General features: G+C 40.6%; 1 protein-coding gene across 2 annotated transcripts in view; it reads right to left on the bottom strand.

The window, feature by feature from the left end:
* DENND10 (DENN domain containing 10) overlaps positions 1–14,851 on the bottom strand; it is a 20,328-nt gene extending 5,477 nt beyond the window's left edge. The window contains exons 1-7 of one of the 2 annotated variants that reach the window (XM_045568780.1): positions 14,755–14,851; positions 12,250–12,446; positions 9,710–9,789; positions 6,485–6,633; positions 5,338–5,449; positions 3,503–3,603; positions 1,091–1,198 (exon numbers count right to left, since the gene is read on the bottom strand). In XM_045568780.1, coding sequence (XP_045424736.1) covers positions 1,091–1,198; positions 3,503–3,603; positions 5,338–5,449; positions 6,485–6,633; positions 9,710–9,789; positions 12,250–12,446; positions 14,755–14,809 — 802 coding nt within the window. In that variant the 5' untranslated portion in view covers positions 14,810–14,851. Of the gene's footprint in view, positions 1–1,090; positions 1,199–3,502; positions 3,604–5,337; positions 5,450–6,484; positions 6,634–9,709; positions 9,790–12,249; positions 12,447–14,754 lie in introns of those variants that run through there. The other variant, XM_045568781.1, reaches the window with a different exon arrangement.
* Between the last annotated feature and the right edge of the window lie 411 nt (positions 14,852–15,262).

The raw sequence follows: 15,262 nt of genomic DNA on the forward strand, positions 1-15,262 counted from the left end.
AAGAACACTTTCATTCCCTTGTGCTTACTAAGACATCCTGCAAAAAGATTTTCCATACATGACTCGTATTTAACCCTTGTGTACATACTCTAATACTCCTTCCTTCAAGAGGTAAAGACTTATTCCTCTCCCCTTAAGTGTCAATTGGACTTAGTGACTTGCTTCTCACACAGAGCACCTGGAGGAAGAAACAGTGTGGGACTTCTAAGACTAGGTTATAAAAAGCACGGTGGCCTCCTCTCTCGGATCACTCACTCTTGAGGAAGCCAGCTGCCATGCTGTGAGAACAGCTGCCCTATGGAGAGGCCCATGTGGCAAGGAACTGAGGCCACCTGCCAACAGCCATGTGAGTTAGCTTGCAAGTGGACTTCTAGCCTCAGTTGAGCCTTCAGATGACTCTGGTGATATCTTTTTTTTAAAGAGATGGGGTCTCGCTCTGTTGCCTAGGCTGGAGTGCAGTGGCATGATCACAGTTCACCTCCCACCTCAGCCTCCCGAGTAGCTGGGACTACAGGTGCGCCACCACGTTAATTTTTTTCGTTTTTTGTAGAAACAGGGTCTTGCTATGTTGCTCAGGCTGGTCTCAAACTCCTGGCCTCAAGCGATCCTCCTGGCTCAGCCTCCCAAGTAGATGGAATTATAGGCTCTCACCACCATGCCCACCTCTGACAACATCTTGATTGAAACCTCATGAGAGATCCTGAGCCAGAACCACCCAGCTAAGTCACTCCTCATCCACCAAAATTGTTAGATAATAAATATTTGTTGTTTTAAACCACTAAATTCTGAAGTGATCCATTATGTAGCAATAGATAACACACCTTGTTTAAACAGAAAAGTGGAAACACAAGGTGAGTAGACTATTTAACTTGTTAATATATATTATGCAGCATAAGCACCCAGGATGTACTGCTAACATGTCTACATCTATAAAAATAAATGCTTGTGTTGGACACAGAAAAAAATCCCTCTGGCTTTAGCAGAGTGGGTAAGCAGGCCCTCAAAACAATGGTTTTAGAGAATCAGCCTGAAAAATACAACTGCTTGGCCTCTATCTTGTGTCAATAACAGAAGAGAACAGAGAACTAACCTTTTGCAAGGGGAGCAATGGTAATCTCACTATCTGCCAGATTCACAAACACATCATAGAGGTCTGGTCTATTGCTCACCTCCAAGTCTACAAACCCAGCGACGTAACCTGCGTTGGAAAGATGAACATCATTAGTGGAGTAGGAAGAAATACTGTGAACGTATCAAAAGAGAAATGAGTCTAAAAGCTCATCAGCTACTTTTCTTCACTGCTTTATTTATTTGGAACATTAGCTATACCCTATGGCATTTACTAAGACTACCTTATTGTCAGCTGCTTGAAGAAATTCACACAACCTAGACCCACTCATGTATGAGAAAATGTGACATAACAGAATGATATCCTTGATTACTGAAGAGAGGAAGAGACTTCAATAAGTAGACCCAGGAGTAACCATTTTTCTCTATGGTTTTTCACATGGAGAAAAAATTAAATCAGATACCAAACTCTCACACTATACAAAAATAATCCCAAGTAAAGACTTAACTGGAAAACAACAAACATTTAAAATATAGAAGAATATCTTTCTATTCTTGGGATAGAGAATATTTTCTTAAATATGAAAAATTCATAAATGTTTAATAAATTCTAATACATTAAAATGAAGAATTCAGTTCATCAAGACCATGAGGAGAATGAAAAAAAAAAAATCCACAAACTTGGAGATTTTTGAAGCATGTATAACCAATAATGGATTCATATCCTAAATATATAAAAACTTGTAGTAAAAGAAACAGTCATTTTGTAGAAGAGGAAAGACAAATGGCAAAAATATATAGAAATATGTTTAACCTCATTAGAAGTCAGGAAAATACAAATTAAAATTACAATGGAATGTCATTGTACACCCACTAATTGGCAGACTTTTTCATTTTATTTTAAGAGACAGGGTCACCCAGGCTGGAGTACAGTGGCACAATCATAGCTCACTGTAACCTTAAATTCCTGGGCTCAAGCAATCCTCCCACCTCAGCCTCTCAAGTAGCTGAGACTATAGCTAGGACTACAGGTGTGTGCCACCACGCCTGGCTAATTCTTTTATTTTTGGTAGAGAGGGGGTCTTGCTATGTTGCTGGTCTTTAACTCCTAGACTCAAAGGATTCTCCCACCTCAGATTCCCAAAGTGCTGGGATTACAGGCATGAGCCGCCACACCAGGCTCCAATATTTTAAAGTTTAATAATACCAAGTGCTGTTGAGGATATAAAGCAATGGGACCTCTCCTGTATTGCTAGTGGGAGGGTAAATTGGTACAATCTCTGAGGAAAACATTTGGCATTACCCAGCAACTTGCAGATTTGCATACCTCATAGTTCAGAAATTCTACTTCCCAATAAATAACCTAGAGAAAGTATTACACTTCAAAGTACTGACAATATTCTACTTTTTCATTTATCTCGTGGGTCTATGAGTGTTTCTTTTATTTTGTATAACTTGCATAAACATTATATATTATTTTATATGTAACAAATATTTCATAACTTAAAAAGCAACAGCAAAAGTCCCTACCATTTGTTATCATTGTCATTTTATGAAAGTACCTTCTGATACCATAAAAGTATAAAGAACACAATAACCTTAAATTTAAAAAAAAAAGTGCCACTAGAAAGCCAGCATTCTTATAGTATAAGTAATAATGTATTATTAAATTATTCCTAGAATCCTATTATTATTAGACATAACATTATTTTAAAATAATTGTAGTTTTCCTTTGAGAAAAAAATATGGAAAGGATCAAAGTCTAAATATTCAAATCAAATCACTGGTAGGGAATTTTTTTTGGAGGGGGAACTTTTAAGATTAGAAGTTTACAAGTTAAAAATAGGTTGCATTTTGGTGATGGTTGCACAACAGTATGAATGTACTTAATGCCACTGAACTATATACTTAAAAATGGTTAAAATGGGGCTGGGTGTGGTGGCTGTAATCCCAGCACTTTGGATGGCCAAGGCAGGGGGCTTGCTTGAGCCCAGGAGTTCAAGACCAGCCTGAGCAACAGAGCAAGACCCCATCTCTACAAAAAATTTAAAAATTAGCTGAGCGTAGAGACACGTACCTATAGCCCTAGCTACTCAGGAGGATGTGGTGGTAGGTTACAGTGAGGTTTGATGGTGCCACTGCACTCCAGCCTGGGCAACAGAGTGAGACCCTGCCTCTAAAAACATTTTTTAATGGTTATGATGGTAAATTTTATGTTATGTGTATTTATCACAATTTTTTTAATTAAAAAAATTTTTTCGTTCAAAACCAAACATGAACAAATAATTAAAAAGAATTTTAAAGGACAAAAAATTGATTGCATTTGCCAAATAAATAATAAAGGATGACTATTCTCCTCAGGAATGCACACAAGCACACAAAAAAAACCCTTCTTAAAGCAGAATATGTCCTCCCCTTGGGTCCTCTTGTTTACCTGTGGACATCTGCAGGGCTTCCAACTCATCTGCGTTGAGGTGCACGTAAGAATGAAGAATGGTCCAGTCCTGTCGATGCCACACCAGGGCAGGCAGAGTCCTGGGGAATCAAGGCAAGAATCAAGTGGCTGCTGGCCCAGCCCGTAAAGACTCAGCCTGCCCCTTCTCCTCTTCCCGAGGAAGAAATGAAGAGGGTAGGGTGGTGCAGCTAATCAGGGGCACAGGTGAGACCAAGCCCCCAAAATGCTAACAAACACCTCAGGGCTTCAAATTAAAGCAGTGCAGTGTTCTGAACTCTGCATTTTGGGTCAGATCAGCAACAAAAAGCTCAAGGTGAAGTTTCAAAAGATCTCCGTGGTGGCAAGGAGTGATACTTCCAAGGTTTTCCTCCAAAATGCCACTCTGCAGACTGCCATGGAGCGGGAGCCTGGAGGTAAAATGCAAAGTAGCCCCTGCATGTGAGAAATCTTCTAGAGGTCTCCCATTTATATTTAAAATTCTAGTCAAACTTGCAAACCACCTGTGTATGTTTTCATACAGCACAGATATCCTTGAGAAAAACTTGTGGTAAAAGTACTGCAGGAAGATATGTCCAATTAACCTGTAGTTTCATGGACCCCTTAGTGCCCTGCTAAATATCTCAGAAGCTTTGGACACTCCAGGGTAAAGTGGCATACATATAGGGGGAAAAGGTGATGGGGTAGAAAAATATCAGGTTTTGGAGGCAGAGAGAGCAGAGTAAAAGTTCTAGCCCTCCAACTTAAGATCTGCAGCAATCATGATCATTTCTAAAGCATATATTAATGCACTAAGCACTTGACATAAATTATTTCCAGTCCTAAAAACAAACTTATGAGGTAGGTATTATGATCCTTTTACAAATAAAGAAACTGAGCTCAGAAATATTCAGTATCTTTTATGTAGTCACAGAACAAACAGGTCGCCCTCCCAGGATTTAACCCAGCTTTTGCTGACTATGAAGCCTTTCTTCTTTTCATTATCTTACCACTTAGCCTCTGCCAGCCTCCACTGTCTCATTCATAAAATGGGGTAATAATACTTCCTTGCAGGGTTCTCGTCAGAAGTAAATTTAATAATTTAAGGTGTCTTATACAATTCCTGGCATACAGTAAACCCAGCACAAATTCGAAGTTCCCCTGCTTTTAAAAAAGGATCTTAAGAATAAGTTAGATTTAATAAACAAAAACTCTTAAAAAAAAAAAAAAACCTATGTATTGTAAAAATATCGGAGTCGGCTGGGGTCGGTGGCTCACGCCTGTAATCCTAGCACTCTGGGAAGGCAAGGTGGGAGGATTGCTTGAGGTCAGGAGCTCGAGACCAGCCTGAGCAAGATTGAGACCCCGTCTCTACCAAAAATAGCCAGGCATGGTGGTGCTCACCTGTAGTCCCAGCTACTCAGGAGGCTGAGGCAGGAGGATCACTTGAGCCTAGGAGTTAGTTTGAGGTTGCTGTGAGCTAGGCTGATGCCACGGCACTCTAGCCAGGGTGACAGAGCGAGACTCTGTCTCAAAAAAAATGAAAAAATAAAAATAAGAGGGTAACAAGCCTAAAATATGTATTCCTTGGCAAGAAAAAGTTTGCTACCTCTCTGCCTTAAAATATTCATATTTCTAAAATTGAAGAACAATCTGTCCAAATTCAGTAAACTTCAACTATTAGATCTAAACTGAAACATTAGACCCACATGGTATTTTACCCCCAAATGCATGCTATTTATACCAAATGTACAACAGAACAGAGCACACGGTAATACCTATTCCCCCCAAACTGTCTGCCAATAAAGCTCACACTTTTAAATAATTAGAGAGGATACCTGGTAAACTCCTGGACAGCTTCTATTTTGGGGTGATAGACGACAATTCTTTTCTTTAGCATCAGTGCTGTGTGTAAGATGACAGTTTCCATTCCAAACTGAGATACAATGTCTTCCAAAAAAGAAATTATAATGTTACTGTATTACATACTATTACATACTACTTATATATAAGGAAATAGTTTTTATCAGAAAGCATTCTTTTCATATGATCACAAAATTATTTTTAATACAGAGAATAAACTTAGGCATACAAACACCTTATTTGGTGGAGAGGTGTATCTATCCTGCATCTGCTCACCAGATGTGTGTTCTAGCTGCCTACAGCCGTCCCCCACGGGACTCTGCTGGATGCACAGATGAAGCGACTCACAAAAAAGTGGCACAAATGCTATGAAGGGGAACCCCAATCTTTCTCTATCATGAATACTTCCTGATTTAAAAAAAAATTTCCATTAATCCCATCGTCCTCTGACATCATTACTTAGGTTCTTTTCAGCTAGCTTGACAAATACCTAACATCTTAACACGGATGCTTAGAAACCACAAAGGACAGCAGGATCAAGAGCAAAGACAGGTACTGTGAGAGGTCTTCAAAGTCCCCTCTCCTCCCTCTCAAGGACCCTGAAGTCTGTGCCTTAGCCCTGGGGAGACTCTGCCAGTTTGGATTTCCTTGCTAGGAGCTGAATTAGGGCCTCCAAGTCAGGGGCTGAGGTCTTCAGATAAAAGAGGTACCTGCTAGGATCTAAGGAAAGAACAACTACAAAAGTCAGTGGAGACCTTGAGCCATGAAATTTAGCTACTGGTTGAGAAATCACTTCTATAATAACAGAATAATATGGAAAGAAATCCCACAAAAAAATCTGTTTTCCTCTGAGAGAATTATAATCCAGTATGGAATATAAGAGTTGAAGTACTCTCCTGCGTAGGAAGCAAATTTTATGTAGATAAAAATAATGTATGGAATGATGGCCCAATGGAATCTAATGAGAGATTGTCCTTGGCTTAGGATTTTGTTATTGGGATGGGTTTTTGTTCTTTCTTTCTTTCTTTTCTTTCTCTTTTCCTATTTCTCTCTTTTTTTCTCTCTTTTTCCTTCCTTCTTCCCTCCCTCTCTCCCCTGCCCCCTTCTCTCTCTCTCTTTTACCTTTGATGGAGCCAGCAAGGTACGCCTTTCGGGCATCAAAGTCCTTGCTAAGGAAAGAGCCATTTTCTTCACTCTGGCATATCCCCTTTGTGAGAACTGCAATATAACTCTCCATCATTTTAACTGGGCTCCCGTGTTTCAGGTACATTCTGTAAGGAAGGACAAAAAAACAACCATGCTTTTATTTGGCATGAATCACATGGAGAAATGCACCAAGGCTAGGCACAGGCACTATCTAAAGAATCTAAAGCCAACTTGCTAATACACTTCTGAATGCTTGAATCTTTTCATGACATGTATTACTTCTCTAATTCAAAAATATATTTAAAAGAAAAAATCCTCAAGAGATCTGCAACAATTCTTTGAAATCAGCTCTCTTTTTAATCTGGGGTAGCTTGCCACAGTCACTAAGACAGGAGAATGAACTATGGACTTTCTGAGGCCCCATGATTCTCAAGAATATTGTATACTTAGCTCTTTTTATATCTTACATTCACGACTGGTGTTCTGTTCTTAGTCATAAAACTGTTTTATTGCTGGGATTTCCTTTGACAAGAAAGGAGTTTTATGCATTGTTCACAGAGAAAGCAGTAATTAGCTGTAGAACCCATACTTATCATCAGAGTTCCCAGAGGTAGCTATATTTAGATAATTAAGAAATCAAAACTCTTTTAAGTTGCTGGTGATAAATGCACATTAGACATTTATCATCAAGTTAAAGCTTCCAGAAAATGCTGACAGGAAACTGGCTGCATTTATAGCTCACATGTGGAGTCAGTCTCTTCCCCTTAAAATGTCTTCCTGTGAGCAATAAAACTAAATTTTGCGATAGAAACATGACTGGGTCTACTTGGGCCTCTCAGCAGCTGATGAGATAGAAAATCGGGAAGAAAATAAAATTGGTGTTTAAGACAGATCGCTTGAAAATTATATTTGTTGTAGATTGAGTGAAAAAAGCAAGTGTTTTAACTGCTTACCAAATTTTGTCAATCAGTGGGGGTTTTTTAATTATTATTTCAATCCACAAATTGAGAAAAAAAAGGTAGAGAACAATGAATATGGTAAGTTCTCATATATGTAAAATACATTCAAAGCCATGAACTCACATGTATGCTTCCATAGGGAGAAACATCTCTGGTAGGACATAAAGGATGTAAACATCACAGGAGTTGCGTGAGGATGGGGTCTGGAGGCAGAACTAGGGGCTGGGGAAGGTGGGGAGGGGACTTTGTTGTCACTGTAAACTCTTCTGTATTTTTTTATGATTATTATATGCTTTATTACCACCAAGAAAAAAATAAAAATGCCACTAACATTATAAAATAGAAACAATATGCAGTATGGAGAAGAGAAACACGAGAAGGTTTGTGCATAGGATGACTTCCTACATGACAACCCTGGGCCATGAGAGATGGAACAGAGGGAGGGATTCCCCTAAACCACTCCACAGGAAAACCCCAAAACTCAGAGGACCTTGTTCAGACAGACACCCACAGGTTGCCACACCTGGCCTGAACAGCTGATTCCAAGTGTGCATGAAACCCTGGTTGTCTGCCAAGGCCACTAGCTACACGGACTAGAGGATGAAGGGAGTCATGGCAGTGAACCTAGAAGCCGCGTGGGGAATGAAGCCTTCTTATGCAGGTTCCCATAGCCACTGTAAGCAGCCTGCTATGGAAGGCACGTCTGCCTGCCTCTCTCACCAAAAATGGAAGGGGGCAACTCCATGTTAACCTCAGCATCATGAATAAGTGTTTAGCTATGAATGCGTGCATGGGGTGTGCGTGTCTGTGCATGAGCAAATGGGTGTGCATACATGCAAGGGTGAGTGTGCAAGTACAGTAAGGGTAGGAGGCAGAGAAGGTAGCTGGCAATAGCTCTGAGGCCTCACCTCCCTTGCAGTGCAACCAAAGAGGAGCATACAGAATGCCACAATGCTATGGCCCTGCAGGTTCCAAGAAACCTTCCCAGCTTCCTTCTGGGCAGGAAGTGGGGTCTGAAGCAACCTTGCCTTCTGGACCCCAGAATATTTCCTAGTGAATTCAGTTGAGTAAACTAACCCTGACTCAATCAAATGAAATAGGAGTCCAATGTTTATTTAAAAACACGTCTGTAGTGTTTTTAGTTTACAGCTTCTGGATAGCGTCTCTTCTGGCAATAATTATCTCCTTTGTGTCAGTGCCACATTAGCAGACAGTTGTTTATATTCCACAGTGAGCCGTACACCTGGAATTTATCATGACAGTAAGAAAACTTTTTTTAAATCGTAACTGCCTGCAAAAAAACAGTAAAACCTCATTTAGTCAAAATATAACTGAAACCCTTAGCTAATGAGAAGATACTCTTATGCTAGGTTTTTGCGTATGTGTGTGCACAAAAATGGCAAAAAAGGCAACCATTTATCGGGCTTATAATGGGAAAAACAAAAACAATTCCCTTCACCACCACCCCCATCCCAAAAATGACTTATTGGATAGAAGCCTGAAGGCTGAGGGTAATATATAACACCTAGAATTATAACTCTATCTAGTAACAATGATAGTTAAAAAAAAAAAAAACTACAATACTACAAAAGTGTTCATCATTAAAGAAAGAGCCAATGTCCCTAACATACAAGAAAAATTTCATTAAGTCCACTAGACAGACATACTTAATAAGGCCAGAAAGGAGACTGGTATATTTTAAATAAATTTTTTCAACAGTTGGGATGAAACTAAAGGAGTCTACCTGAACCATGATTAACCAATTAATCATAATTCCCCAGCCTCTCAGCATTCCAGCTAAGAAATGTTTTTCTGTACGTTAGTGTAATTCAAAATGTCCATTAACTTTCCCCCAAATGACTGCTACACACAGACAAATATGAACCAGTGTACCACTTCATAAACCACTGAACATATCTGTCCTGCTAAGGAAATTCAAGATTGGAAATGAACAGAAGTAACAGACCAAAAGTAGCAAGTGACTCAAAACACCCAGGAACTATAGTAGCTGTGCAAACTTTTTCTCATTCCCCAGACCATCGTCCCCAATAAGAGGAGTAGTATCAACTAAGCAGAAGACAAAGTCCTTCTTTAAAAAATAGTCTTGGAAGGGTCACTAAAGATTAAGGTGGGAAGACAGAGGACTGAAATTTGCTTTCTCAGTGTAGAAATCTTGCTATGTAACTATTGAGTAAGATCTTCATTTTTGTACATTAGCATTTAATACAGTTTTTATACAGACCTACACAATATCCTAGTGAAGGCGGCATATTTCTCTGGGTTAAAATCTTTGGCGGTCAGAACAATAGAAAAATGAGTCACCTGTCCAAAAGAAACAAAAAGAAGTATACTTTTTAAAGATACTTTAATAGAAATAATTTTTATTACTATATTTTAACAAATTTCTTATATAAAACATATCAGTATTGGCCAGGCACGGTGGCTCACGCCTGTAATCCTAGCCCTCTGGGAGGCCGAGGCGGGTGGATCGCTCGAGGTCGGGAGTTCGAGATCAGCCTGAGCGAGACCCCGTCTCTACTAAAAATAGAAATAAAGATTGTCTGGACAACTAAAAGTATATATGGAGAAAATTAGCCGGGCATGGTGGCGCATGCCTGTAGTCCCAGCTACTCGGGAGGCTGAGGCAGTAGGATGGCTTAAGCCCAGGAGTTTGAGGTTGCTGTGAGCTAGGCTGACGCCACGGCACTCACTCTAGCCCGGGCAACAGAGAGAGACTCTGTCTCAAAAAAAAAAAAAAAGAAAGAAAAAACATATCAGTATTAAAAGGAAAAGACCAAAACATAACAAGTCCTCACTTGCTTCCACACGTGCACTATGTGTTTATTTATATATAACAATATATTTAATTTTCTAATAAACAATACTTGTAGAAAAAAAGTCTTAAAACACAAAAATACTTCAGTCAAATATAAAAAATGTGTTTCTACTAAATGTCCCCTAACCTCATCAAAGCAGAACTAGGATTGCTAAATCTGACCTACCAATTTAGCAATTCTAAATACCATTTATCTTTTTTTTTTTTTACATTTTCACTGTTTTATTTATTTATTTATTTTTATTGCTACGTAATAGATGTACATATTTTCGAGGAACGTGATAATTTGACACATTCATATAATAATGTGTAAAGATCCAATCAGGATAATTGGGATAACCATCCCCTTAAATATTTATCTTTTCTTTATGCTAGGAACATTCAAATTATTCTTTTAGCTATTTTGAATTATATAGTAGATTATTGTTAACTTATAGTCACCTTGCTGATCTATTGAATAGCAACTATTTTTCATTAATGAGATAAGGATGGAAAACAACAAAATACATCTCAGTGACAATCATATAGTTGCAGAATGATCAACTCTCTGTAGAGTGCCACAAACTAAAAGGTAATGTTATAATAAGCCTCATTTATTTATATGTTTCTATTTTTTTTTTTCTTTTTTGGAGACAGAATCTCACTCTGTTGCCTGGGCTAGAGTGCAGTGGCATCATTCTAGCTCACTGTGACCTCAATACTCTTGGCCTCAAGTGATGCTCCTGCTTCAGCCTCCCAAGTAGCTGGGACTACAGGTGCATATCACCATGCCCAGCTAATTTTTCTATTTTTTTGTAATGACAGGGCCTCAATATGTTGCTCAGGCTGGTCTCAAACTCCTGGCTTCAAGCCATCCTCCTGCCTTAGCCTCCCAAAGTGCTAGGATTACAAGCATGAGCCACCATGCCTGGCTGAAGAAATACATTTTTAAAAAAACATATTTTGCAGTAAAATAACTATCTCTAAATCTTGCTAATTTTCAAATCTGGAAAATATAGCTGTGATATTGATGTTGCTATAACTTGGTAGTCTATAATAAAAAAACATGGGATAAATCTACTTGAGGCTCCATCAAAAATTTTCCACAAGAACTTACTGAACATAAACCAAAGATTTCATAACATACTGAAACCTACCTTCTTGCACACTTACATTTTCTAATTATGAATCTCTCTTTTGTTTTAAACCTGCAACAGTTTCTAAACTGTTGCCTTCCTATTATTTTAAATGTAATTTTTAAAATTTAAACTGGTAGTCTAGTTATGCTTCATATGGTCCCATTGTTGGCTACAAATTAGCCCTGAAAAGGGAAAAGAAGTTTCCATCCAGGTACACGCCATAGGCTCAGCCACTTTGTTCCAATATTCTTTTCTTTGGAAAAACAAAACAAAACAAAACTGTGGATTGCTTAGGACTAGGAAAGTTTACAATAACCATATACTGGTTTTCCACATGTCACATTGATAATGTTCGTATCAAACAACACAGCAAAAAAAGCCTATTTAATACATGAGTTTCCTTAATTACTCTTTCTAAATTCTTAATATATAGTTACCATCCACATGTAAATTAAAAAAAAATTTCTTAACTATACAAAGAATAATTATATTCTTTATAATGGTTTTAATTTATGGAAAATACTTCTTCCCACTTTTATCAGAGCCATGGCTTTGAAACTATTACATTTCTATTCCATCCGACTGCAACTTCAATAAACCACATATTGCTCACCACTATATCAACCACAGGGTCTACCATATAATATATAGCAATACATATTTATAGAATGAGAATGAAGTGTGAAAGAGAACATTCCCAATGAAAATAATGTTTAATATTTTTGAAAGGGTATCGTGAATGATAAGGTCTAAAGCTAATAAGCATTACTAGAATAGTCTTTTATCACTTTGAATATTTTTGGGTTTTTGACCCTAATGAACTCATACCTTTTTCAAAACTGAAGAATCTGGAACTTCAATTGTTGTGATATAAAACCATGTTCTTCTGTACTGACCAAAGACAAAGGGATGGAGAAGTTTGTTTTCATCCGTAAGGCAGCATTTTCTCAGCAGCAGATTTCTTAATGTGGCTGTCGTGGAAGGATAACACCACACCCACAGAACTTCTCCATTTGTGTCCTTTTCTACGGTGGAAAGATGGTCACTGTGAGAATGTCAAACAGCAGCAAGGAAGTGAATTGATTGGTTACTCAGAAGCACTTAGTGGAATCAGTTTTAACACCCCATTTTACAAAGCAACCCAGAATACATGAGACCCAAATTCCCACCTACCTCTACTGTTCCAATTATCTAGTTCTCATGGATCTTGAGTTTTAGGCCACCTGAGTAAAAAGCTCTTTATAACAAAATCATGAAAGAAAATGTGGCCTGAGAGATTTGGTAGAGTTTCCCCCTATTTCTTCCCAAACAAATGCTTATAAACTTGTAAGTACATTAAGTTTTATCTAGTTGGAATCTTTAATACATAGAAAAGTTTTGTTGAATACAAGACTGGAGAAGAATGGTTTAATCTCCTTCAATCATGTTACATACCAGCTGTGTGAATTCTGTATTTAAAAATTTTTAAATAATAATAATAAAGGTTATCCAGTCATATGTGTAGTTTATCGCCAAAGTAAACACCTCAATTGCAAAAAAGGAACAATTTGCTAATAGTAAAAACTTGAGGCAAATCATACCTAATCTTTAGAGCACTACCAAACATATAGCAGAAAGAATCCAATTTTTAATATATTTTTTATTGATAGATACTAGTTGTACATATTTTTGAGTACATGTCATATTTTGATACCTGTATATACTGTGTAATGATCAAATCAGGATAATTGGAATATCAAACATTTATCTTTTCTTTGTGTTGGGAGCATTATAAATCTTCATTTCTAGCTATTTTGAAATATACAATTATTGTTAAGAATCCAATCTTTGATCTATAGGTTTAAAAAAAAAACCTTTTATTTTGGAAAATATATAGTATATTAGAAAAAAGTAGGGAGAATAATAAAATGAATTCCATCTCCATCACTCAGTTTCAGCAGTTATCAACACCTGGCCTTTCTTTCATATGGGGGAAGGGGCACCCCTCCTTCTATTATTTTGAAGCAAATCCCTTTTAAATTCATGTCAATATGAAACATAAAAAACCTGCTGAATTGAAGATACGATCATAAGTCATTTTTTTCTTTACTGTTACTAAATAAAATCAGAGTTTAACTCAGCCTTAATTCAGAAGTACCTTCTGGCAGGACTAAGATGCCTGAGGTACTTAGATTTTGCATTGAAGCAGTTTTAAAATCACATGAGACATGAATACAGGAAGCCATTTCCACATAAATGTACTCCTTTGAGACACTGAAAAATAATCAACACATTTCTCCAGTTTTGCTAAGCCTAAGCAAATGTTCTTGTACATTGGGGGAATAGACAAAGTTTTTAGGGGTGTGCAAAAACCTCGGGAGAATAGCAATTTGTGAAAAGGAACCGACAGGGGTTCTTTCAAGCAACCTGGTGCTCACTGTCACCTATTGGATGAATGGTTCCACCACTCAAACATTGCACGCGGCTCAGGCACATTCTGGGTTGCCCAAAGATCCCAATGTGTGATCTTTTAATTATGGAAAGATAATTAAATTCCCGGAAAGGAACCGAGATTACACCCCATGTGATTATGTAGAAGCTCCTGCTATATGCAGGAGCTCGATCACATGACGCGGGAGTTCTCCACTGGTGCGAGCGGGGACTTTGGGGTTACACTGCAAGGGTACCAATCCCTGCTCTGCCGCTCCCCAGCGTGTGTCCGTGCACAAAACACACCCTGGGCCTCCACTTGCTCCTCCATAAAGTGGGCATCAGACGTTCCCACCCGCCTGGAGTGGAACGGGAGACAATCCGTGTACGATGCGCAGCACCCGGGCCTGGCAGTTAGCCACCAGGTCTCGAGCCGCTCGATCCCAAGACCGGGGCTGGCCGGGCGCCTAGCCGGCGGTCATGCGCGGCTCCCCACCATCCGAAGCAGCCGCCTGACCGGCTCCGCTCGACCTGGCCCTGCCACCTCCCCGCCGCGCGGCCCGGCCCCGCCCGCGAAGCGGCCCCTCGCTGTCGCCCGAGCCTGGCACCCTCGACGTCCGGGCTCCGCGGGGCAACCCGGGGTGTGCAGGAGGAGCCCCACTCCGGGATCTGGGGGGTCCCAAGGGTCCTCCGGCCGGGCAGGACCCAAGCGCGGCCGCGGGCGGCCGGGCAAGGGCGGCGGGCCGGGTCCCCACGCCGAGGCCGGGCCCCGCAGCCCCCAGCCCAGGCCCAACACGAAGGGGGCCGCGCCCTCCCGGAGAGGGCGGCGCCGGGGGCCGCAGGAGCGGGGGCTGCCCCGGCCCGAGGCGGAGCAGAGGCGGAACTGGGGTGCGGGCCTGCCGGGCAGGGCGCCTGCGTCCTCACCGATCAGCCCGACTCCGAGCATCAGCTGAGTATCCGCCGCCTCAGTCGCAGCCATCTTCCGCCGCAGCCGCGCACCGCCTCGGCCGCTCGCCCGCGGGCCCCGCCCCCGCCCCCCGCCCCGCGCCCCGCCCACAGCACCTCACCGCCCCAGGCCCCGCCCACAGCACCTCACCGCCCCAGGCCCCGCCCCCCGCAGCCTCCACCCTGGCTGGCGCCGGCCCTGCCCGCGGGCCCCGCCTACCTCTCCCAAGCTCCGCCCGCCCTGGCCCCGCCTCAGCCCGCCCCGACTTCCTCGGTTTAGTTCGATTCCTGTGCTCTTCGTCCTTCCCGTTTGGAAACCTCCCTCGGCCTCTGCAGCCTCCCTCAGTTTCTCTAATCCAGATCTTCGTCCTCCTTCTCCTCAACCCACTCCAATCTTCCTTCTTCTTAGGCTTTCCTTATTCTACCTTCATCCTCTAGTCTGGCTCAAAAGAACAGGTCACCCTGTTCCTAAAAATTGAGGTGTCCT

This window comes from Lemur catta, chromosome 14, assembly GCF_020740605.2.
Source record: "Lemur catta isolate mLemCat1 chromosome 14, mLemCat1.pri, whole genome shotgun sequence".
Classification (NCBI taxonomy): domain Eukaryota; kingdom Metazoa; phylum Chordata; class Mammalia; order Primates; family Lemuridae; genus Lemur; species Lemur catta.